This window comes from Galleria mellonella, unplaced genomic scaffold (genome assembly GCF_026898425.1).
Source record: "Galleria mellonella isolate WM207_F2 unplaced genomic scaffold, CSIRO_AGI_GalMel_v1 utg59, whole genome shotgun sequence".
Taxonomy (NCBI): domain Eukaryota; kingdom Metazoa; phylum Arthropoda; class Insecta; order Lepidoptera; family Pyralidae; genus Galleria; species Galleria mellonella.
The window spans coordinates 920,507-947,978 of NW_026442125.1; the positions used below are offsets into that span (position 1 = coordinate 920,507).

The 27,472-nt window shown below is 31.2% G+C and overlaps 1 protein-coding gene across 2 annotated transcripts in view; it reads left to right on the forward strand.

The window, feature by feature from the left end:
- LOC113523089 (neuroligin-4, Y-linked-like) overlaps positions 1 to 24,971 on the forward strand; it is a 73,227-nt gene extending 48,256 nt beyond the window's left edge. Inside the window, exons 2-11 of one of the 2 annotated variants that reach the window (XM_026908957.3) lie at positions 2,755 to 3,448; positions 4,352 to 4,569; positions 10,154 to 10,303; positions 15,355 to 15,555; positions 16,118 to 16,613; positions 17,565 to 17,655; positions 20,273 to 20,467; positions 21,118 to 21,269; positions 22,382 to 22,500; positions 23,778 to 24,971. In XM_026908957.3, the coding sequence (XP_026764758.3) occupies positions 2,835 to 3,448; positions 4,352 to 4,569; positions 10,154 to 10,303; positions 15,355 to 15,555; positions 16,118 to 16,613; positions 17,565 to 17,655; positions 20,273 to 20,467; positions 21,118 to 21,269; positions 22,382 to 22,500; positions 23,778 to 24,769 (3,228 nt within the window). In that variant the 5' untranslated portion in view covers positions 2,755 to 2,834 and the 3' untranslated portion in view covers positions 24,770 to 24,971. The remainder of the gene's footprint in view (positions 1 to 2,754; positions 3,449 to 4,351; positions 4,570 to 10,153; positions 10,304 to 15,354; positions 15,556 to 16,117; positions 16,614 to 17,564; positions 17,656 to 20,272; positions 20,468 to 21,117; positions 21,270 to 22,381; positions 22,501 to 23,777) is intronic. The other variant, XM_031914087.2, reaches the window with a different exon arrangement.
- The last annotated feature ends 2,501 nt before the right edge of the window (positions 24,972 to 27,472 follow it).

Below are 27,472 nucleotides of genomic sequence, written 5' to 3' on the forward strand. Positions count from 1 at the left end.
TTTTTATCTTGGTCAAGGGATACAGTCAGTATTATCAATACATATAATAAAATCGTAATTGATTGCTGTCTGTATATGGAAGATATATAAGAAAACTATTATAGGGGGGCTTTATGAATCAAAAACAATAAATTTTAGAATTTTTGTCTATTTGTCTGCATGTTTGTCTCCACTCATCTCAGAAACAGACCGACTTGAATGCAGTTTCCACGTTGTGTTTTACTTCACTTAATATTTAGCATTTATTTCAATCAGTTCGTAAATAAAAAAAATGATATATTTCTAAAAAATCACATATAAAATGCTATAAAATAACTGATCAGTTGAATTGGCTGAAACTTTATGAAGGTATTGGGTACGTAATTATCATTTAAGTATATAATACAGTATATAACCGGATTCATGAAGAGTTCCAATGGGCATGATATACGGGAATTACATAGATAGAAGCAAGTAACGCCACGGGAAACGGCTAGTGTTGCATATAGTAAATAAATCTTTAAAATATCCTTACACAATAGTAAGAATCCCGTAACATTACTTAATTTTAACTTTTATAAGCCACTATTGACGGTATTTAGATACTTCTCAAAAACATCAAGTACGTTTTTAATTATAAAGAATTTTATCCGTTCGTACCATCATGGAAATTGCTTATTAACTTCTCGCTGGAGCGTTGAAATTGGAATATTGGCTTCTCAATATGGAATTTCATTAATATATTATATAATTAGATAATTTATAAATTAATTTCGTTAAATATTAATTAAATCGTATAAATAATCATCTAAATAGCACTCTTAGATGATTATTTATACATCAGTAAATCAAAATTCTGGCTAAATATTTTGATAAACATATCTTAAACGTAAAATAATTCCATTTTATTTCAAGGTCTATTGGATTTTCCAAAGGGATAGCGGAATATTTATGTAAACGGTAGCACTAACGATACAATCGTATATAAAGATATCCATTGCTCGATTCCATTCTCGAAAACTTAGCAATCGCAAGCAAAATGGCGTTGTAAAAGGTTCTTTTTAAGATTGAACCGTTGTTTTCATTATACAGAGGCCGGTACAGGCATACAGGGGGACTTTCAGCCGATCGTTTCACGTGTCAGCGTATATTATTATAGGATAAATTATCACATTTCCTTTGGGTCGCATTTTTGAGGGGGAATGAAAATAGCAGCCGCTTTTTCGTGTGAACACGTTTGAATTGATTTCGTGAGATTCCAGTAAACAACCGATGCGACATGTTTTTTAAACATGGATAAACCTATTTGCACCCTGTATTATTAACAGGAAAAGACTTCGTGGCTTATTCAAAAACTTTATACTATAAATATAAAAATATATTATATACTCGTATTATAAACTCATTTTACATTTATATTACTCTTACAGATTATTTAAATTCACAATTTTCTTCTGTTTCATATTTAAGTCATTTGTTTATTTTTTACGAAGAATAACAACTTGTTATCGATTTTTTTTTATATAAAATGGACGCAAATAAAAATCATAATATCTAATAATATAAGACAAGTAAAAAGCAAAAAAATGTAAAAAATAGAGTAAAATTGATTTGTAGTAACAAAGAGTGGTTATAACATAATGAATTGCTAATCATTTCTGCTGTAATAGAAACTGATTTATAGCAAGCAACATTCATTAAGTATTTACAACTTGACCACAATCAATAAAGTTTAGTTATGTTAAAGCCCTTTCAAACTTCTCAACTCCAGAGAATCAAGTTTATAAAGTTCAAGGGCATTTCATCCATATATTTGTGTATAATATAGGTACATCGTATGACGTAATAATTCAGGAAGCTAAAGATTTATTCTTGTGATTTACTGAGATAAAAAGGGAAGGTAAAACGGAAAAGGAAGATATTACGTGATCGAGTTAATGTAGTTAGAGAAAAAAATGGACAGTGTTTTTTTATCAGTCCCGGGAAGTGAAAATATTTTTATAAGAAAGTATAAAAATAGATTGCCCCAATAACTAACAACGCTACAGAAAATATAACAGCATCCTATAAGAAATATGCAGTAAGATTATATGAAAAAGTAAAATATAAATAGACAGTAAATATAAGTAATAAAAAAGTCATAAGTTATTGGACAAAAATAAATATTTTATGGTGGCATTTCAACATCACCATAGTCAAGCCTATCGATTGAGATTTTATAGTTTCCCATACAATAAGCAACTTTATAGGTTTGATAGTAAAGATGGCCGGATCAAGTTCTATAAATAGCAAACAAATCTATCAAAAATACTCGGTATTTCTGAGTGTATATATTTGATAAAAATATTTCAAGAGATCTGCTCTATTGTCAAAATATCTATCTTTAAAAATATCTCTGATTACAATATGACATCACATTTTTCATTTATAGAACCTTTGACAAATCCAAGAAGAGTATATTCTTCGTTCACTTGTATTTATATGTATATATTACACGATATATTTTTATTTTCTAATACCTTACGGTATCTTATCTTCTACATCAATTCTGTTATATCTTTTTCCGATCCTGTATTAATTTTATCACTTTTATAACTGCTATTTTTACGGAGAAAAATCGTACTTAAATACCACTTCACCGTCAATTAACTAATTGCAGATAATATTTTTTATAATGCATCTCTTATAGTATTATAGTCTTTTAGACAAGAACAACGTTTTTTTTTTATTCTACATCACTAAATGAAGTATTAAATGACATTTCATTTGTTACAGATGTTGAAGTTACAAAAATCATAGTGGCACATCGTAATCGGACCGACGAATGTGAAACAAAAATGATAACATGATGAAATATGTTACGAAACGGACAGTTTCATAAAGCACGGACTAAGACCTGTTATCCGAGCATGTGTGATTATGGTACCAGAACAAGCGCATATAAGAAGAACAAATACAGATATCCCGCCCAAATAGTTTATTTCAATTTATATTGCATTTTAATCGTGATGTGTATATCTATACAAACTGCAAATTCTAATACTACAAATATGAATCGTCATTTCAATGGTAAAAGTGCCAAAGATAGTTCTAACAATCATCAAAGTGATACACCACACGATGACAATTATGATGATCATGACACCCACGTAAATGAAAATGAAGATTACACTAAAGTCAATTTTGATCACAATCCGTATTATAATAGTGAAAGTTTTGTACATTTGAACAATAAGTTTTACAATACCGAAAATAACGCTTACAGCAATTATGAAGATTACAAGAAATATTATTTGAATCCTTCAAACCCCAAGGCTAATGTTAAATTTAAAATAAGTAGCAGAATAGTTCAAACCAAGTATGGAAAATTACAGGGCATAGTATTGGCTATGGATGAACACAGATATTTAAGTCCCCTTGAAGTTTTTCTTGGTGTTCCTTATGCTACACCTCCGGTTGGATCTAACAGGTAAAGTGATTTCAATTTGATCATAAAATTTTATCTATTCAATATTTAATATGACAGTTTATAATGTGTATTTTATAAATGACTTTTTTAAATGCTTGTTATTAAAATTATTACAATTAATTAAATCAAAAACGTAAAGGACACAATAACTACTGCTAAAACATTACAACAATAATAATTGTCTTGCTACTTAATACCTGAACTTGTCATAATATTAAAAACATTAAGAAGAAATTTTCTGAGAACCTAAAATTATTTCTTATATTATCATCTTCTTAGAAACTAATTATTAATATAAAATTCGTACATAAATTATAATATTAATTATTACAAGTGCCGTTAAGGTTTTTACAAATGCAACCATTACTTAAATATTAATTAACTAATGAATGTTTATGAAAGTATCTTGATATGATACTTTTGCTCAAATCATGTTTATATCACTTAGGTGTCACTCACACATGATATATGACTTCAAAGATACATTTTCCTCCAAATAGGCTTCATTTGCCATATAACGAAATTTAACTTAATAACGTTAAATTTGGGGTTTAAATTTAAGAGTCAACAAAATTTTGTTGACTTTTTAATTGGCGATAAAATAAAGGTTTAATTTTAAGCGTCAACAAAATTTTATTTGACGTTCAAAATCGCACCCTAATTTGAAACATTATTAAATTCAATTTGTTCTGACAAATTAGATTTTGTATACTAACTAGAGTTATAGAAAGAGCATCATCATCAAAATTATTTATGTCCTTAAATGTCCGAAAATGTCCTAACATTTCTGGTATTTTATACACGTCAATATTCTTTTAATCTTATCATTTAATTTAACTATTTAGTATAAATATAAAGTACTTACTGTTAAATATCAGCGGAATTGTATGTATATTTTTTTAGATTCAGTCCTACTAGGACACCATCACCGTGGGATGGTGTAAGGGTATCAGACAGGCCGGGTCCAGCTTGTCCACAGAAATTACCAGATCTAAACGATGAAAGGACCATATTAGAAAAAATGCCTAAAGGCAGACTAGAGTATATGAAAAGACTGATGCCTTATCTTAAGAATCAAAGTGAAGATTGTTTATATTTGAACATATTCGCTCCTTTGCAAAGTAAGTAAATAAAAAAGGTAACGGTACAATTATATGATTTTGGAAAGAAAAAGGAAACATACTTAACATATTTATTATGATAATGGTTGAAATAATAGCAGAATTTTCAACAATAACTGAAAATGCACTCAGCACGAATACCTAAGAGATTCAGAATATTCTAATGTTAGATTTAGCTTGTATTATTTCTAAATATAGATCTTCTTCTTTGAATTCTTTGAGTTCCACTTCTAATGAAGGATGGAAAACATAATTTATTAATTATTATAAATATATCCGAATATATTCAATATAAATCAACGTTTTGCTTCATTTATATAAATGTAATTCATTTTCGAGACACCTTCCTCGTATTTTAAACAATCTACTATCTCGTTGCTATAGGATGTAGGTATACCTTTCCCTTTCTATCTGCCTACTTGTAATGCCCAGTAATAATGTTTAATTTACAAATAAATTACACGATTAATTTCGTATTTCTCTTTCTATATAGAGTTTCTGTCTCTTTTTCTGTAGCCCCGTAAATGAACTGTAATAACGTGGAATATATTATTAATTTCGGACTTTTTTAGGACGCAAGATTATTTAAATTTGTAAGCTCCACCGGAGACGCAAATTTTAATTTCATTTAATTATTTTTTCATCGCAATATAGATTTTTATCTTCGGACTAAGTAATAAATACGATTAACCTAATTTGTATTAAGGTTAATGAAATCTTACAGAGAACTCTAATAATTTGAAATTAAAAACCAAGAACTAGATTTAATCATACAATCTATCTCTTATAAGGAATTTAGCTGTGTTAAATTTTCACTCCGGCTACTTGTTTACGAGAAATTCTAAGAGTTCATTAGAAACATTATTTATAGAAATTCAAATTCTAACTTAGAAATGATATTTATGTAGGCGAATTGATCTAATTTGAAAATTTATTTTATATTTATTAATAACAACAAAATAATCTGAATTAATGTGCTGAGATCTATAATCTCTTATGCCGGAGCTGGGTAATAAACTAATTTCTGTTCATCACTTATTTTAGTTAATTTCGTTGTTTATTATACTATTATAATATCGCCGAATCAATTTCTAAATATATTATATATACATTTATTTGTAAAAAGCTTTAACTATATGTCTAAACTGATACGAAAAATATCTTTTTCTATGCCAGTTAGTTGCAGTAGACAGATAGCGGCTGATAAGATAATGAATTTAATTTCAAATGTTTAAAACATAGTATAGTGCAGCATCGAGCCATCGCGTGTAACTCAGCGGTTAACGTACAAACTTTTCAAAAGTCTGTGCAGCGTCACATCGCTTCGTAAAAAATAAAATTTTAGACGATAGATATTTTACATTTACTTTAAGAGATAGTAATACCTTAATACACTCCTTTGCATATTAGATTGAAATAGTTAGAGAAATGGGAATTAATTCGAATGTTATATTTATAACATCAATCAACATCAAGTCGATTAACGCTCTTGAATACAATATCTAATATTACAGTTACGAGTTACAATACAATTGTATGCGAAGTAATTTTGCATAAATCGTCATAAATCTTCACTGAAATTGTAGAGATGTTATTGATTTTTAATATAATTCCCCCATTTTCCATTCTATAATCGAGTGTATAATTAAACGGGCCTTATCAGCTTGAATCTTCAATAAATATTTAATTTCTCCAATTAACTCTGCGTCCGGATATTTAAAATTTAAATGGGAATTTGAGTTGAAGAAAAATTTACTTCGATATAATTGAAACTTTTTGACATTTGCACAGGATCGCCTAATGAGGCAAAGCTTTGTATAAATCCAATATTTCGTTCTCTAATTTAGATCAATGTGTGAAGTGAATCTTTATAACATGGTCCAGTTATTTGGTTTTTCAGAATCGTAACCTTCCTTAACATTACAATTACCTCTTAAAAGCTGTGAAAAAAAATCTGTTTTCATCAAAACACTTTCACGATTACATTAATTTATGATATTAGAAGTTTAGCACTCTAAAAGTTGCACCAGTAACGGAGAAATTGCGAAGTAACAGAATGTCTCGGTACGGTCATATTATGTACAGAAACGAAAGCCATGTTTTAAAAAAAAGTGGATGGATGTCAAGTGAAGGACGGCCGAAGAAAAGGTAGATGGACTGTGTAAAAGATGATCTACATCAAATAGGAGTGAATAAGAATAAGAATAAGAATAAGAATAATTTATTTGCTCGAAATGTGGTACAAAGGTCTTAAAATGGTAACTGAACTACACATTTCGCCTTATCTAAAGGCATGCAAATTTTGTCTTAGCACATGTTAAGTAAAAGTTTATCAATTATGTATGTCCAAATAATTATTCTAAATACATATTAATTGTTACATTGAATTAGTTAATTATGTCAACATTTAAAAATAGTCGATATTATAGTTATGAAGCATTAAAATTGTACATGTCATATTATTAATATTATTACGTAAAATGCATTCTTAGTCTAATCTGCCATTCAGACTTACAAATTCTTTTATCGTGTAAAAACACTTTTCATTAAGCCAATTTCGTAGTTTTCTTCGGAAAATTTCAAAGGGCATTTCACGAAATGACTGGGGTATCTTATTGTAAATATTTATGCACATCACAAAACAATTTTTATGATAAAAGCTACTCTTACATATAGGCATGTGTAGTTTGGTAGGGTCCCTTTTGATAAATTTATTAATTTCACAAATTTTATTAAATAACTGTGGGTGTTTTTTAACAAAGATTCCAATTTCTAAGATATATAAACTCGTAACTGTTAATATTTTTATATCTTTAAAATAGTTTCTACATGATTCCATAGGCGCTAATCCACAGATAGCTCTAACGCATTTCTTTTGTGAAATGAATACTTTGTTAATCAATGTTGCATTACCCCAAAGTAAGATTCCATATCGCAATATAGATCCAACGTAGCCATGATACGCGGTAAGAGCTGCATTTTTACTGGCTGTATTGCGTAGACGTCTGAGTGCATATACAAATTTATTAATTTTAGTACATAACACATTTATATGGATCTTCCAATTACAATTTTCATCTAACGTAATACCTAGAAATTTTACTACATTATCTTTGGAAATTAATTTGTTTCGATATTTTACTGTTAGGTTCTTATTTGTGGAATTGTAATTAGAAAATTGGACATATTTTGTTTTCTCTGTATTTATACATAGTTGATTTCTATCAAGCCAGTCCGCAATCTGCGTAAGTGTTATATTGATCCTATCATTATAATTAATAGCTGGATCATTATGTGGTACTATTATCGAGACGTCATCCGCAAATAATATACATTGTTCTTGAGTTGTATCAGGTAGGTCATTTACACTTATTAAGAACAGAAGAGGCCCTAAAACGCTTCCCTGAGGGACACCTGTTTTGTTACAAAGGAAAGTGGATCTATATGCTGAGGAATTTAAATTCTTATCAATGCGATTAATTTCTACACACTGATATCGGTCACGTAGATAGCTCTCTACCCATTTTAAGGCTAACCCCCTGATACCAAATAATTCACATTTGTCCTTTAGTACGTCATGATTAATTACATCAAAGGCTTTGCTCATGTCTAAGAAAATAGCTGTAACTGGTGTTTTTTTATCTATACAATCTGTGACGGAACTAACTAAAGTGAAAGCTGCCAATGTTGTGGATTTATTTTTCTGAAATCCGTTTTGTGATTGTTTAATCACATCGAATCGGTTAAAAAAATTCGTGAGGCGTTTATGCATGGCTTTTTCAAATACTTTGGACAAGTTTGAGTTTAATGCTATAGGTCGGTAGTTGCCTAGTTCAAGTTTGCTATCTTTTTTATGTAAGGGCTTTATTATAGCTGTTTTTAATCTCTCTGGGAATACACCCTGAGTAAAAGAATTGTTAATAATGTGGGTTAATACAGGTGCAATAATATCTGCACAGGATTTTAAGATAGTGGTTGATATCTCATCAAATCCTATGGACTTTGTATTTTTTAGTGAAGATATGTGTTTAATAGTTTCATTACTACTACAAGGTTCCAGGAATATAGTTTTATCCAATTGGTTTGTGGCGTTTTTATTACTGCGATGTAAGTGAGAATTTTTGGAATTATCAACCACAGAATTAAAAAAATTATTGAAAATATTAGCTATCTTTATTGGGTCTTTTTCTATTTTGCCATGGTTTTGTACAGCTTCAATTTCCTGGTAACCTTTTCCTGTATCGTTTTTGTCTTTAATAATGTCCCAAGATGCCTTACATTTATTTTTGGAGTTACTTATGTAGTGATTGTTAACATGTCTTTTTGAGGTATTTATGCATTTTTTTAATATTTTATCGTAAGTTATAAAGTTTATTTTATTTTTAATAGATTTTTTTTTATATGCCATGTATCTTAGTTTCCTTTTTTGTATACAAGATACTTTAATTCCCTTAGTAAACCATTTTGGACATGATGTGTTAGCATTAACTTTTATGCGTACTGTAGGAAAGCACAAGTCATAAAACATAACAAAAATGTCATGAAATCTATTAAATGACTTATTTGTATCCTTTTCACTAAAGACTTCATACCACGAAAGACTTGACATACATTGTTGAAACTTGGATATATTAATCTTAGAGTAGTCTCTTTTTTTAATATACCAGTAATCAATTTTTTTTATTTTTTTTTCCTGAAAATGTTAATGTCTGTCCTGTGTCATGATCAGATAGCTCCAGTTTATGTACATTGCCTACTGCGTTCTTTATATTACTAAAAATATTGTCGATACATGTATTTTTTCGAGTTGGTTCTTTGATATGAAGCTTAATATTATGATTAAGAAGTATGTCATTTAGTCTCGATGTCGAATTGTTATCTTTTAAAATGTCAATGTTTATATCCCCGGCAATTATTATGTGTTTACTTTTCTTGGTCAGTTTGTGTAGAAGCAATTCAAATTTGTCCAAAAAAATTGATACATTGGAGTTCGGTATTCTAATATTTTCTATTATTTTCGGTATTCTAATATTATATTCGGTGAGTACGGAATAACAGTTGACAGGGATTTGTAGACTGCGCCGACTACAAATAAATAGGAAAAGGCAAGGCAATGATGGAGCGCCCTCATAATATTATTATTATTGTACTTATTTATTATATAATTTAAGGGTATGTTTGAAAATATTCATTTTCAAATTCTATATCATGTATAATTTACATTATATTTGGTATTTCATTATATTTGGTATATAAAGCATATTTCACTTCATATCATTTATAATTATATGAAGTGAGTAATTAACTAAATTTATTTTTGATTGTTTCCTTTTTTCTTTCCAAAATAAACAATTGTAGATGTGTATGAATATCGTACAAAAATTTTAAAATAATATTGAAATGAAATTATCTTATTATTATTGAAAATATCGTAAATAGAAATAGCTAAATTGACAATCTGATAAAAATGTAATATAATTTTGTAAATGTGCCATTTTGGAAATAAAATCGAGTGTATTTGTAAGGAGATATTCTGTTTAAGTGTCATTAGTCTAAGAAACAAATACAGTTTATCTATTTTCAGTGGACGAAACAAAATTAGCGTTGCCTGTGTTAGTCTACATTCACGGTGAAAGTTACTCGTGGAGTTCTGGCAATCCGTACGACGGCGGCGTACTGTCAAGTTATACAGACTTGATTGTAGTTACGTTAAATTTCAGACTTGGAGTCTTGGGTGAGTAATGTAAGATATAAGGCCGACCACATATTGGCTACTATTGCACGGTCGACAGTTGCATAAGCAGTTCTGTCACTCAATCAAGTAGCTGCATACGTTGTTGACATGCTTAGAGTACTCGGATGTCCACTTTGTCATTTCAACAAGTGAGCAACTGTTGAGAATGGTTTACTTAAGCAACAGTATCGAATTTGTGGTCCGCTTTAATCTTAAATTAAAATTTGATTTCACATATATATAATATAATATTATTTACAACGACAATGTTAACGAAGCTAATACAGTTTTTAACTATCTTATGTTACTGGGATAATTAAAAATTTTGCTCCACAAAAAAAAAACTGACTCCAATCGTGCCAAGTTCAAATACTTTATTTAAAAAATTCAGTTATTTTCAATCTGCAAGAACTTTCATATAAAATAATAATTTTCCGTATCCATTCAGTCTTTGAATAAAAACGTCTTTGAGCAATCGGGGAACATGCATACAAAATTAAAGATTCCAAGGAATTAAGATCCTCCAAAATTTTTAAGTTAGTTAAAAGAAATAATAGACAAAATAATAAATATTATTTTACAGTTTACTAATATTGTTCTACTCGCAAAGTTTAAATAAACAAACGATTTGAATAGCATAATGTAAATTCACAATTAAACGAGATACAAAATACACATAATTAAAATAACGAATAATTCATACATTTATTCCAATGTTTCAAAGCTTAATTGTAAGATAACATTATAAAATCAAGTAAACACAGACAGTATACGTAAATACGTTAAAAACCGTTTCGTTTTCTTAACCAACAATTGAGTATTTGAACAATTTAGTATAAAAACGGAGCACAAATAGCACTTACGCCATTTCCTCTTCCACGTACTGGTGAGAGAGCGGGGCGCCGAATATCACGTCTTTAATATGCCCATATGCTTCCCCTCCTGGTTTTAATGATACACTCGCACGAGGTATTCGTACATTTTAACGTTTACCTACAGTCGAGATTCTGATAGCTTTTTTAAACACTTCATTCTCTTTGAAATTGATCATTTTGTACTCGATAACGTTGTACAAAATCATTTAGGTGAACGCAATTTTTATTTGCATTTTCTTATGAGAGTTTAAATAGCTGTTCTGTATCATAATATGAATCACTTACATATAGCCAAAGTCTAACAATGTCTATATATGTAATAACAGCTGCATTAAGTATCTATTTTCAACATTTATGAATAATGTGCTCACGATAGTGAAAATCTTATGTTTGTGTTAATCCAATATATATTTACCAGAGGGAAATATTACACAAGTCATCTGCTTGGATGTCTCTATCCCATTCGTATTTATGCCGTGAAGCAGTTGTGTTTGCATGGCTCTGTTTCGGTTTGAAGGGTTGGATATGACAGTGAAATACAAGATACATAGGCATAATACCTTTGTCGTCAGGAATGGCAACGCATGACATGCGACAGAGTGTACTCTGGCATGTCCATGGTACTTGTTTATGTTTATGGGTGACGCTTGTCATTTTCCAATAAGTGGACCGTCGGCTACTTTGGTATTCTAAATTTAAAGTTTTATCATTATGGTTTATATCTGAAATACTAAATTTGAAATAAATCGTTTCAAATATTTAATAGCAGTTAAGTAATAATCATTTAATTATTGAAACATCGTTACCAACCGAATGTTATATTATAAGTAGCAGTTATTGTTTCTATTTCTGACGACGAATTTTACGTAGTTTCTTAAAATTAAAATTTATGGAAATTATCTCATAAGTAATACATTATTTCGGACAGTCCAAAATTTGGAATTAATTTCAACCTTTTGATATTTAATGCTCGCTTATTATACTTCTGTAAACTTTAAGTACTCGTAATTACAAAATTCTGAGCGGTATTAAAAATTAAAAATGAAGGAAGGGTTGATCAAAGGTTCCTTATAACAACTACTTAGATGAGTCCCCGTCTTTTGTCTTTGTGCAAGTTAAATTAAAAATGTGGCTTTTGCAAAAGTCTACTTGACTTACTATTAATAATTAAATAAAAACAGATATTTGCTTGATATTTGATCTTATGTACCTTACTTTAAGGTATATCTTGAAGTTTATTATATTGGATGTTTATTTACGGTTTAGGATGTTTATTTAAAAATGATCATACTTCGAAATCCATTCAGCAAATTCTCCTTATACGAAATGATGCAAAATCTTTGAGTAAACAAGGGATGCGAAAAACGTTCCGAGTATACAAAACGTCTCGCCTTTTTCAGTATTCGTCTTAATTTAAATTGTAGAATTAAAAAGATGTCAAAGTCTGGACATGATGTCTTTTTTTTTATTTCACAAAATACTTCGAATGTCAACGACACAGTCTCAAAACTTTTGAAACGCTGAAATACAAAATTAAATCCAGACTCACAGAAATCCTCAAAGTACGGCCTGTTAAGCGTGGCCTACATTGTGTCTCGGAAAAGTTTTAAAACCATTCGTAATGAACGGAACTTTATTTTCCTTTTTTTTCCGAATTTTTCGCTGCATAACAACTATGTAGATTTCGTAGATACACTGGGATTGTGTTTTCTTCCATTTCGTTTCGTTCGAATGAGATGCACTCCACGAATTAAAGTTGTCCCTTGGGTGGAACCAGCTCGATTCGTAGTTGAAACACAAATGAGAAATAAATTGGAATTCAAATGCTTTCATTCACTCGTTGTCTTTTTCACGAATACTTTCTAATACTATAGACGTAAAAGTGATTCTGTTTGTTTGATTTGACACTATTGTTTAGAGATTTAACTAGAAATCCAGTCGTTATAAAATTTCGTAATCAGAATAATATTTTAATTGTGTATTTTCGCTGTGTCAAAGTATAAAATAGATTATTTTTCATCCATGTTAAACAGGAGTGAAATAAGACCTAATTAGCAATGTTCACTAGTACATTATTTTGGGTTATTAAAAAAATCAATTGGTCCTCTCCACTACTAAACACAAGCCATTATCTTGAGGCATTCTACCAGTAGTTATCACGCTTGGTAGGCAGATTGGTAACCGCAGTTAGGCTTTAGAGATGTTTTAAGAGAGATATTGTTGCCCATTCCTCGCCCTCCCTTAGTCGTCTCTTATGACACCCATGGGAAAGGAAGGAGTGGTGTATTCTATGCCGAGACCACATGAGATATCATTCATTCCATAAATAATATTATTTAAACTTTATAGCACTAGAATATCTAAGACAGTGTTTTAATTAAAAATATAATTAGAGCGCTATATTGCACTGTAAATAAATTTCAGTTTCGCATTACAATATCCAGTAAGTTACGTACTGCAAATTTTGTATAAGAATAAAAATTGTGATTGAACTAATTTTTCTAAGTTTATTGTATAGTAAATTCTGTATAACATGGTGAAAATTTAATAAATTTATACCCCAAAAGTACGCTAGATGTTGAATAATTTAATTTAAATCAACACACGGTTCGTATTTTAACCTCTTAATAAAACTTGATTATTTTTATTATATTATATTATTTTATATAGATTTACTTTGTTTTACTGTATTTATTTTATAATGTTTTCACAGGTACAACTTTTAATATGTAAATATACTCATTTAAAATTAGTTAATTTTTTTATAAATACATCCGATACAAAATAAAAATATAGCGGAACAAAATAAAAGTAGGTATTTAAAATAATATCATATAATCAATAATCATCATCATCATATCAGCCATTATTTGTCCACTGCTGAACATAAGCCTCCCCATAGATTGTCATAAGGAACGGTCTTGAACCACTTGTATCCACTGACTTTCTGCAATGCTTTTAAGGTCGTCACTCCAAATAGTAAGGGTTGTCCTACTTTGTCTTTGCCTATACTGGGTATTAACTCAAGAACCTTTCTTTTCCATCAGTTGATAATATGTACATAGATACCCACTTAAAATTTGTTAAAATTCTAATAAATATACCTGATGGGAAAATTTTGAAACCGATCGTGTGTACGAATAAAGAAAATACAGTTGAACAAAATAAAAGTAATTAAAAAAAACAATGGCACTCCAGGAGTGCCGACAGAAGTGAAAACTTGAACAATTACGTGTGTATTTTTTGAATCGTCAAAAGCGTCGGTTACGGTAACAGTGTTGCGAATTCAATGGTTTTTTCCCATCTATAAAAATGCCAACATGCATGTGTATCTATGCACGTGCAGACACAATATATGTATGTAGATAGTTGCATACAGAGGTGTCAGTTATGGTAAGGGTAACAGTGTCGCGAGTTCAATGACTTTTCTCATTTCTAAAATGCCCAACGCGCCTAATGAAGTTTTCACTTCAACCATCATCATCATTATTTCAGCCATTTAACTGTCCACTGTTGAACAGAAGCCTCCTCTTTAGGAGGTTTTGCCAGTAGTTGGCACGCTTGACAGACGGATTGACAATCGCAATTAGACTTTGGAGATGTTTTAAAAGGGACCCTGCTGCCCATCCCTTGTCCTACCTTAGTCGTCTCTTATGACACCCAGGAAAAAGGAAAGAATGGCCTATTCTATGCCGGGACCACACGGCAAATTTCACTTCAATAACATCATATAATTAATAAACCTAACATTGCATGTTTTACTATATTAGACTTTATAAAACGTACCACGTGTTTTTTTTAATATTTTTTATGCAACTTAGAATGGCAAACAAATAGGCGGCTCTCCTAATGGAAAGTGGTAACCGTCGCCTATAGACATGAGCAGTGCCATGGACATAACAGAGTATACTGTTTCTCCCATGATGCCTCCCATGCGTTGCCTTTCCTGTGGACTTAGGTGTTATTTCTGTGTACCCTGTAAATTCACTGTCATAACCCACCCTTCAAACACCGAAATACAGCCATACAACTGCTTCACGGCAGAAACGTGAATGAGACCGAGTTACCCAAGCAAACGACTTGTACAAAGTCTTCCTCTGGTAAACTAGTTCTTCTAATTAGCTCTTGTAATTCAGATTTTCTAATTACTTTACTAATTAACGTTTATTTTCACAGGATTTCTAAACGCAAACCCGGCGCCTCATTTGAAAGCTCGCGTTGCCAATTATGGTTTGATGGATCAGATAGCAGCATTACACTGGGTGCAACAGAATATAGCGCTATTTGGAGGCGATCCAACCAACATAACACTAATGGGCCACGGATCAGGGGCCGCCTGTATCAACTTTCTTATGATATCACCCACTGTTATGCCAGGTTTGTATAATATTTACAATATTTTATTGAATTAGGTGTTATTTTGCGGAAGTACATATTACTGGTTATTTGACTAGAATTATTTTGTTTAATTCCGCTACCATTAGTGTGTGTGTGACTGCCAACAAACAATACAATATTTCTTATGAGACAAACATTTATATAGAGATTGTCTCATAAAACGTTCTGTTTTTTTTTCTATTTTAACTGACTTCAAAAAGAAGGAAGTTCTGAATTTGTTTGTATTTTCTTTATGTTTGTTACCTCATAACTCAGTCAATATTAAATCGAAAAATTCTTTTTTTAACTGAATCTGCCTTTAACTGTCCAATGATAAACAGAAACTTCCCCCTTGAAGGTTTTGCCAGTAGTTGCTACATTTGGCAGGCACATTGGCCACTGCAGTTAAAATTTTAGGAGAGATGCTGCTGCCCATATCTCGCCTTCCCTTAGCCACTTCTTTCGACACCCAGGAAAGGAAAAAGAAGGGGTGGTCAATTCTATGCCGGAACCACACGGCACATTGGTTTATTTAAATAATAAATAAACTTTATTTTTGCAGGATTGTTTCATAGAGCAATATTATTATCAGGTTCAGCTTTAAGTTCTTGGGCAATAGTGGACGATCCTGTCTACTACTCATTGAAATTGGCTAAACAAATGAACTGTAGCATACCGGAAGATTTAACAAAAGACCACGAAGTCATTGTGGATTGTCTCAGGGAAGTTTCTATAGAGGAGCTGCTATCAGTAGACATATCTCCACCGAATTTTTTAACAGCATTCGGCCCTTCAGTGGACGGTGTTGTTATAAAAACAGATTTTGCAAAAGACTTTCTGACTATGTATTCCACCGGTGATTTTCCAAGTTTTGGACCACTGAATAACATGAATGCAAATCTAAACACACATAAAAAGAGGAGTGATAGTGGAAGAAGATTATTTCAGAACAAATACGATTTATTGTTTGGAGTGGTGACCAGTGAAGCCCTTTGGAAGTTTTCTGCGCACGACATCCAAAATGGAATAGAACCGGAAAAAAGAGATCGAATGTTGAGGTAACTTGCTATATTGTTAAAAGTTTTATAAGTACACATTATATTTTAATGTAATAACTAATGGTTTAACTTAAGTGTGAGAAATCTCGACTAGTTTTGGGGCCATATGGGTTCCTTAGTTTTGAGCGACTGTGATTATAATGTAATAAAATATTTAATATATATTATAATTTGTTGTTATAGTAGTGAATTAAGATATTATGTACTATCTAATATGATATTTCTCTGTATGGTCTAATTTTGTATCATGCAGCATATAAATTTATTTAGCCTTTCAGCCGGAACCTTCCTAATATAATAAAATTGTAACTATACGATATCTGTACATATCAGATCTTAATGAGGTCAAAACAGTAATTTTTAGAAATTTTATCTGTGTTGCGAAATAAGGCAAAACTACTGCACCGAAATTGGATATGGTTTTCACAGTTATACCCCTGAAGGTCTTTTCTGGTGAACTTTTTATATCAATACATCATCTAGAAACGATCTACTTCACTGGTTTTTCTACTTGTGAAACCACGTGTAAGAAATAGTAGGCAAAAAGCTAGTCTATTATGAAAATCTAAACACCCAAACATTGAAATGGAATCAATAGTTTAATTTAAAATACAATAAGCAGTAACGTCGCTGAAATTAATATTCTAAATGACGCAGTCTTACAAAAAAAGGCTACGAAAAGAAAAAATTAGAAAAAGACGAATATAAATGTTTATGTAATTAATCAGGTTATATTACATTTTGGGGCTTAGTTCGTTTTATTAGTCTCAAGCATTTGCGAGTAGCGAGAGTAAATATTTAAGATTGAATTTTCCTAGAGGACTTGGTAGTAATTAAATTTTGTTACCTGAGGCCGTTCAAGACTTATAAAAAAGTTTCTGATTAGTTTTATAGTAGTGAAAATGTTATTATTTTTTTCTTTTTTTAATAAAAATATTTTTCTTGTTTCAGAACATACGTCAGAAATTCCTACACTTATCATTTGAGTGAAATATTCTACACTATTGTCAACGAGTACACCGATTGGGAAAGAACGGTAGAGGTTTGTTTTGATTATAAACGTAGAATAAGTTATAATGGGTTATGTCGGCTTTACTAACGTTTTAAATTCGGGAATGCCTGACTAATTTAGAAGTCAGTAGGAGCCCTCAATCGTGAGAACTGTTCACGGCTGTAACGCGACCAGCACAACGTGACCAGCACGCTGTTTGTCGCTGTATGTGCGCAGTAAGCGGAGCTGGTAGTGGTAGTAGTATATAATGAGTTCGAAGCTTGTCGGGCATTTTCGAATTTAAAACGTATGTAAAATCTATATAAATATTTACAATACGCTATGACTCACGATATTTATTTAAATGTATAATAACACTTGAGTCCTTAGGAATGGCAACGCATGGGGGGTATAATGGACGACACAGTATACTCTGTTATGTCTATGGTACTACTCATGTCTATAGGCGACGGTTACCACTTTCCATCAGTTTGTTTACAATTCTAAGTTGTAAAAAAAATGTAGAATAAGTCCCTCAATTTTTTACTTTTGCTGCATAGTATTTAATACTATGAAGGCTATAGTTAAGCTTTAAAGCCGCTATGGAGTAATTTAAATTCCCTAGCTAGAAGTATATTTGAAAGAGAGAGAAAAAAGAACAACAAGGTAATGGTTTTCATTATTAACAAACTTAATTAATCCAAAAGGTGGCGAAGGCTCCGCTTGTCAGAAGAACGACTTCGAAAATGTTCAGTGAATTGTACAAAAGTCGAGTGTTTGTTGACTACACAATAACAAAAGTTGTTTGAATATCTCCGATTACTCTCTTTAGAACTGGGGCATGTGTATTTTATTTTTAGAACTTTGTGATGTGATGAAATGCCTTGTAGTACTAGTTTCGACCCGCGACTTCGTCCAAGTGACTAGAATATATTAATTGACCTGGAGAAATATAGCCTTTGCCCTTCTTCATGTCGTATAGTTCATGTACACCAAATTATATAGTAATTGGGGGGAAAGGGATTGTTAGTAATGGAGACTGAGAATCCCATTGCTAGCAATATATCCAACCAAGTTGACCTCCTCGCGGTTCTCCCTGGAAACTATCATGGTTAATTCCGGATGAATTCATCATGATGGGCTAACTGGCCTGTTTTCATTCTCATCTATCACCCTTCATTGGTGCTCCGCCAGCGTATCCCGTTAGCGCAGGCCGGGTTACCATACCATTATCACCCATCAAAAAAAAAAATAGTAATTATGTATATGTTTAGCAGAGGACAGATAACAGCTGACATGATGATGACTTCAAGCTAGGATACCATGTGACAAATATCTGATAGCATAAGCCAAAATACCCAGACCCGAGCCTAATACCTACCGAGAATCGAACCCGCGGGCTTATTAATGCGAATTTATTAATGCTCGCCACTAAGCTGTAAATGCCATCTTCATGTGTGTTTATATTATAGTTAAGGCTCTAAGAGATAACAATGAAACAAATATTTGTAATACTAAAAGATTATTAATTATAATTTATTGGACCTTAAATAATTAGGGATGAATTTATTTTATTTTTATTTTATTTTATTTTTATTGGCACATAAAACAGATTACAACCATAAGAAACTTAAGTAATAATTACATTTGTGATTCGGCTAGGTTATAATCTAATTACATTATATGCACAGCTTGAGTAATTTATTAAAAGCAAACACATAATATAAAAAAGAAATAATTAAAATGTTATATAAATATATAAAAGATAAAACTATATATAAAAAAAAAACATATTTGAAAAATAAATTGAAAATTTGATAAATGAATAATGCAATATCTATATATTTTAGTTACTATATCTATGTATTGGTCTCGTAAAAAATATGTTAAAAGTTTGTTATCTAACAAATAATATTGGATAACAGATATTCCCAACTGATATAGGTAATATCGAAAAGGGTGATGACCTTTTCTCTGCCATCAATGCGTACAGGAACCTATATATATATATCTATATATATATATATATATATATATATATATATATATATATATATATATATATATATATATATGATTGACGTTTTCTAATAAGTGCAAAACTGACTTTATTCATTTCCTCAAGTGAAAACAGTCTTTCATAAGTGAATGAAATCCCAACGGATCCCAATGGATTAATGATCCGTTCTTAGTTGGATATTGTGGCTGGCATATCTAACATTACATTTCATTTGATTTATGTTATCTAAGAGCACTGAGAATAAAGGATCAGTCTATTTTCTTCTTCAGTTATAAGTTAACTAAAGTATATTTTTGAGTAAAAAATATGAGTATATATGTAAGTATGAGTACGGGCAAACGCATTATAGGACGATCCCCACTAGATGGAGTAACGAACTCAAATACATTGCAGGGAGTCTGGGATTATAGTTGGTTCAGGAGCGTTTCTTATGGTAGTCTATAGGAAGGCTTATGTCCAGCAGTGGACAGATAATGGCTGAAATAATGATGATGAAAAATATGAGATAAATGATCCCAAATATTTAGATAACGTCACTGTTAATCTTATGGCAAAAGTGTCTCTATAACTAGTATACGGTTTATATTAAAAGCTCTAGAAGCTGGGGCTTTGTCTGTTTTCTTAAGTTAGCATAATCCATTGTTACAGAATCCGATAAACACAAGAGATGCGACAGTTGCCGCATTATCGGACGCTCAGTACGTGGCACCGCTGGTACAAAGTGGGGACTTATTGAGCGGAGGGCCTAAGCCGGTATTGAATGACGAAGACGGACCACGCAGGCCTACTAAGACTTTCTTTTATGTTTTCGATTACCAGACGAAGGACGGATTTTATCCTCAAGTAAGTTTTGCGGATCCATATTTTATAGAAATTATTACATAGGCATATTAAAATTAGTGTCACAAATTACTGCGGATAGTTTTTATTTACGATTTATTGTAAAAAATCTGATGCTGCTGATCTGGTTATCATTGTTTTGCACCGTAACACCATCTACCGGGACTATTCTTTTATTGTAATATGAAATAATATATCTTTTTAGTTAGATAAAAATGGGCGGTTTTCGAAATGGACCGGAATGAACATCTGATTGAAGGGTTTTTATATATCAAGATTTTTTTTCTACTTATAAAGCAAATACATTAATTGTAACTAACATAGTCTAAAGAATAAGCAAGCTGATATAGCAATGGGTTAGTCTCATAGCTCGAAGAACCGACAATCGATGGGGAAGAAAGGTTCTTGAGTGGTGACCCCGTACATACAAATGCAGTGTAGGACGACAAGATAGTGTGACAACTTCCCTGCTAATGCATTGCAGGGAGTCAGTGGATGCAAGTGAGTCAAGACTGTTCTTTATGACACAGTCTTTGGGGGAGGCCTATGTTCATCAGTTGGCACATAATGCCTGATATGATGATGATGATGATGATGATCATGGTTACTTGTGTAAAACAATGCCTATTTTTAATTTAACATTAACCTTTAAGAGGATGGGCGCATCTCACGGAGAAGAATTGCCTTACGTATTCGGCGCGCCTCTGGTGGATGGATTCAGTCACTTTCCTCAGAACTACACCAAGTCTGAGGTGGCTTTGTCGGAGTCCATAATGTTGTTCATCGCCAATTTTGCAAGGACTGGGTAAATAATTTTACTGTTGATACTGTACATAGAAACAAAATTGAAATAATAGAAATATTATATAAATATAAATAAATTAAAAAGATCATCGGCTTATAAAGAAGTGATTCTGAAAATGAAATCTATAATTTGGGAGGTGAAAAAAAATAATATTTATTTATTTAAATAACTGAATTGATCAAAATAAAATAGGGTACAAAAAGCGGGTTTAAACCTAGCTAATAGCATTCTCTACCAGTCAACTTTTGGGATGAACAGAAAATCACGAACGCGGTACTTCGCAGTAGAATATTGAACTACTTTTTTAATTATCATTAGATATTTAGTTTTTCCATACGCCTTTTTATTTTGATATATTCAGGATTTAAACTTTAGCTGTAAGGATGATCAATAAATTCCCAATTGTATATGCATCATCATAATTGCATCATAGTTGTGGTGTGCACTGAAATTTAATATTAAATCCTTGCTTTATTGCTTAAGTTTATCTCATAAATGCTTTATGAAAATGAACTTTATAGTTATCGGAGCACGAACCGCTTTCCGTTGACGTTATCGTGTTTAAGCTTTCATCGTTTGAGAGTTTGCGAAAGTTGATAAACAGGTGTCCACAACAAACGACCTTATGCGGTTGACTTTGAACTGGATTTTGTTTGAAACTTTGGTCTGATGTTAATACTGCACTATATTGTTTTATCATAAAGTCGATTGTGCGGGTAAGGGCTTTCGCGCCATCTTGCTGTTATACATCAGAATAACTTCATAATATTTAAAATAACATGGCACGTGGCCTTTGTAAAAATATAGACGATCACTTCCTGAACGAATACAAAGAAAAAGTATCAGAAAAAACTGCTCTAGAACCTATCGGATATAAATTAAAATTTATAAGGGGTTGGAAGGAAAATGTTGTTTTATTGACAAGGGATTCAGCAATGGTAAGAGTATTAGCTGCAAAATACGAATTGTACTATCTTATAGGATTTACAAAAAACTTGTATTTTTTTATAAATATAAATTATTCGAGTTATCTCTGCTGTAATAATATTAGATCAAAGCTTTGATATTTGGTGTCTATTATATACCTGAAAGTAATTAAACGGTTGTTGCAGAAATCCAAATGACAATGCGCGACAGGAGGTACTGTTGCCAGCTTCAAGAGAAAGGAATAAATTCCGAGGTACGACATGGGAAGAATACGACTCTACGCATCAGAAGTACTTGGAAATTGGTAAGTAGAATACGGTTAATAATATTTTACGATTCGATCACGTAAAATATACAGATAAAGGAAAAAGTATGCTTATATAAGATCCGAGAGGATATCAAGAGCACAATGAAGTATTGTTTTGGATCTGCAAATAAATTTTATTAACGGAAGTCCTGGATTAGTAGATTAATAAACCTAAAAGATCTCTAATAGAATAGGTACTTGAAGTCCGAGGTAATGATTTGAAATGCATTGAAAATATGTAGCAAAATATATTTCTGCTTATTATGATCGAAATCGTCTAAACTCGTGTGGAGTAGTCAAGAGAGCGTATAAAATCTATTTTACATCTGCAATATTATTATAACTATGTCAAATCATTTAAAATATCATCACGATTGTTTACAACTATACACAATTTAAAATTAAATATGTATCATTAAACTTTTTGAACTTCCGATAACTTGATACTGATAATAGTCCATCTGGATGGTGAATATATAGATAAATAAATAAATAAATATTAGACTTTTAAAAATAATTTGTAAAATTGTTAAGATTATACTGTGAATAATTTTTGACGTTAACATAGCCACATAATCTGAGATGGGATAGAGGGATTTGCTTAACCGTCGTGTTGTGATAATGTATTATTCGAATAGAGGTTGAGCAAATTTGCATCCAACGTGGTAAAAGCCTATCGCTGTCATTAGGATCGGATTAGTGGGGTTTGTTTACCATACTTACCTTTGCGTAGAGTTAGTCGTATATTAAAATTAATGAGCACATTTTTAATGTGGATCCAGATCAGTATCCTATTTACTAATTCAATTATGACTAACTAATTATTGACACTTACGCTCGTAGACGATCAATTGCAATTTTGGAATAACAATGTAGCCCTAATCTCTTCATCAAATCAATCTCACCGTAAAATTATGTCAAAGTGTAAGTATTCATCCATAAGTATTATAAAATTATAATGGTATAATATTACGATCCTAAAATTGTAATTATTCGTCTACAAGATTTAATAAATGAAGACTCTGAATGTTATTAAGGCCATAATATTATTCAAGCCGGTTAAGTTATGGCTACTTCAATTCTAATTAGAATTAAAAACTTATTAGAAGGCGTTACGCGTTTGGGTTAATTAGGTTTAACGATATTAAAACTCCAGTCTTCTAATATTTTATACTTTATATTATAACAAAGTTTCATATCTTACTAGTCTCTTATTGATGTAATTTTAAAATTGAATATAATGGCATAAGTTAATTGCTTTTTAATTTGTTTAGGTATGAAACCTCGTCTCAAAAATCACTATCGGGCTCATCAGCTGTCAGTTTGGCTAAGACTGGTTCCAGAGCTCCACAGAGCTGGCATGGAAGATGTAGCAGCTAGACATAATTTATTTAAAAATCACAACGAACAAGACCTATACGAGGGTATAGTTAGACCAGATCCATTAGCTAGAAGCGCCAACGACAACGACCAAATTAGACGGGGGAATAGCTCTGTTTATTCAGACACAGCTCTAACGACAGTCGATACTATTTTAGCTACATGCGCCACTATTATGCCAAATGGAAGAGACCTGCAAACATTAAACAACACAGATAACGCATTGGCGAATTTAGAAGCTGCCGGTTATGCAGCATATTCGACCGCCCTGAGTGTGACGATAGCGATAGGATGTTCATTACTGATACTAAATGTCCTAATATTTGCTGGAGTATACTATCAGAGGGATAAGTCAAGATCGAGAAGCAAACAGCAGAGATTCAATGAGAAACATTTTGAAACTATATCGGGAAAACATTCGCATTATCATATAGATCCAACTCACGCTCCAAGCTTGGTGGTTGACGTCGAGAGACAGAATCGTAAAAAACAAATGATGTCGGACCCTCATTTGTCGGGTCTTAATTTCAAAGGGCCATTAGATATCTCGAAATCACCGCCGAGTCCATCGCTGAGTATAGACAATATGATATTGCCCAGTAAACTAGGTAGTAGGAACAGCAGTTTTAGGTTACCTAATGCGAGTTATCCGCAAGTGGGTGGGTATGCGACGATGCCGAAGAATTTGAACCAGTTTAATAACTCCCCGCCCTTACAAGAGTTGAGGCAACAGAAATTCCAGCCTCCAAACGGCTCGGCGGCGCAGGGCTCCCCGGGGAGGGAGGGGGATAGCTCAAGGGGCCCACCCCACGCCACCCTCAGGAGAGGCAAAGCTGCTCATGGCCCCAGTCTCCCGCAAGCAGCCATTGATGAAATGAGAGTGTGACAGTTAATTCCATCTAACTTTACATTACAGGATTAAAAAGTGTTTCTTGATCTTTTCAAAGTGTAATTCGTATGTAATTCGGATTGTGAGTGTAAATAGATGTATGATGGTTGGTTGAAATTTTTTTTAGAAAAATAAAAATGTTATCGATTTTCTCAGTCATTGGAATATGATTATCGAATAAAAAATCAAATGTATCATATTTTTTTTTGTTTTATTTCAACTTATAATGTGTGTATACAAAGAAATAAAATAACCAAAAACAACCTTCTGAATAGATGAAGGTTAAAAATAAAAGATAAGAATTACGAACGTTCTTCTTTATGGATAATTTCCTTAGGGAGAAAAATCTACATATACTTGAAATACACAAATATTTTAATGTCAACAGATATCTCTTTTAAAAACATTTGTATTAAATCCAACTCCACAATCGAATTGAATCTGACAACTGAGTAACAGTAAAATGAACTACTTTCAAAGATAGTGTAATTTGTAAAAAAATTTAAAATATTAAATAAGCAATCCTTATAATACCTTACCTTAGCAATATGGCTTACTTAATAGTAAATGATTATTTATTACCTTATAGATAATCAGGATACAGAGGTTACACGGTACAGAGGTATAACACCTAAGTCCTCAGGAATGGCAACGCATGAGGGGTATCATGGGCGAAACAGTATACTCTGTTATGTCCATCGTACTGCTCATGTCTATAGAATAGATGGAAAGTGTTAACCGTCGACGGTTAACACTTTCCATCAAGTGGGTCGTCAGCTTGTTTGCCATTCTAAATTGTATAAAAAAAATCTGCAACAATAAATAATAGATATTACTGATCTTAGGAAAATGACAGTTTGATGACAAGTCTGTATTCCGCAACAATTAGAGGCGAATTGTGGTATTTTGGAAGTCGTATAAAAATTATTTTAATCAGTATGTGATTTACTACCTTAGATAAATATATATCCAATATCTATGGATTAATTTACAATAAAAAAAAATAACAATTAAAATTTAAATATTTATAAGTCCAAATTGTTATTATAATATTTTATATATAAACAGGTAAACAGATACTCAAGAAATCATTAGGAAAATAAGTTATCTAGAAGCCCAAGTAAGGTTTCAAATAATTAACAAAATTAACATAAACTTAAATTAGATTTTCCGCATACCAATGTTATAAGAGTGACATTAATTCAAGGAAAATCGACATTTTGAAATACCAAATTGTCTTCGAAGCTTTTAATGGTGCATGAAGATATTTAACAGGGACGTTTTGATCGCTCATTGTAATCAAATAAAATTAAAATAATTGTATAAGAAAGATTTATAATACATTAAAATGTAAATTAGAATATTTTTTTTGCATTTTGAAATTATTATTGTGACAGATAAAAAAAATTAATTTATATTGTACTGAATTAGGTGCTATTTGGCGAAATACCATATCACAAGTTAGCTGAGTATAAATATATATTACGTTAGTGGAATTAAATAATAAAAAATAATCAACTAACCATTGATAAAACGAATTAAGTGAAATTATATAATTAAGTATAACATAAGTAAAACAATTTGATAGTACAAGATACGGAAATAATCTTTATTAGAAATCTAATTACAAATGTTACATATGCAAAATAGAAAGAAGTGTTATCGAAACAAAAAACTATAAGGGATTAAACTAAGTCAAACAAAATTATGAATCTCAAAATATTTCACTATAGTAATGATTCATCCAACTTATTTAATGATCTCGTATTATCTACATTTACATCTACACTAATATTATAAAGAGGAAAGATTTGTATTTTTGTGTGTATGTTTGTAATGAATAAACTCAAAAACAGCTTTGCCGATTTCCAAAATCCTTTCACTATTAGAAAGCTACATTCACTCTAAGTAATATAGGCTATATTTATTGCTAGAAAAGATTAGGTGTTATATTTTGGTGATAGAACAAAAGCATGTTCTACAATATTGAAGAAAATATCAATAACTACAAAATACTTCTGGATACTATATGTCTAACTTTTATGGTTATGTCACAATAACCACTTTTTAAAATGTTGTAAAAATATCCACCCGTGCGAATCCGGGACGGGCCACTAGTCTTCTTATAAAAGAGAAGTATCCATCTATTAGATCGCTGCTCATATTGTACATTTAGGATTTTATCTCGTGTTTTCCTTTACTTGTACTGTTGTATTTTGTTTTGTTTCCTTAATCGGCTCTTTCAAGATCTTGTGGGATAGAAAGGAGTAGCAAGAGATCGTTTCTTAAAACTTTTTACTATGCACATTTTATAAATAACACAAGCCAAAGTAAACAACTATTTTGATCTCTACTGCAATATACTTAAAGACTTTTCCTTGCAGCTGTCATACGAAAACTGTCTCAAGAGCTCGGTCTAATAGCTATGCGTCGCGGTCGCCTATAAACAACCCCATAAAAGGTCTTTATCTACATCATATGAAAATGTTAGTGATGTAACATTAAAGTGTCGATATTTTTTATGAATATGTTTATCTAAAATGGTATAGGTTTTATACAAAAACATAATCATATTTTGGATAAACTAAATATTTTATCAGCTTCTATATTTATGTGTATAAATACATACATAAAGTACTGTTTAATTAAAAACTCCACGTTTTTATGTGGTCTAATTATAAACTGTATTATCACATTTTA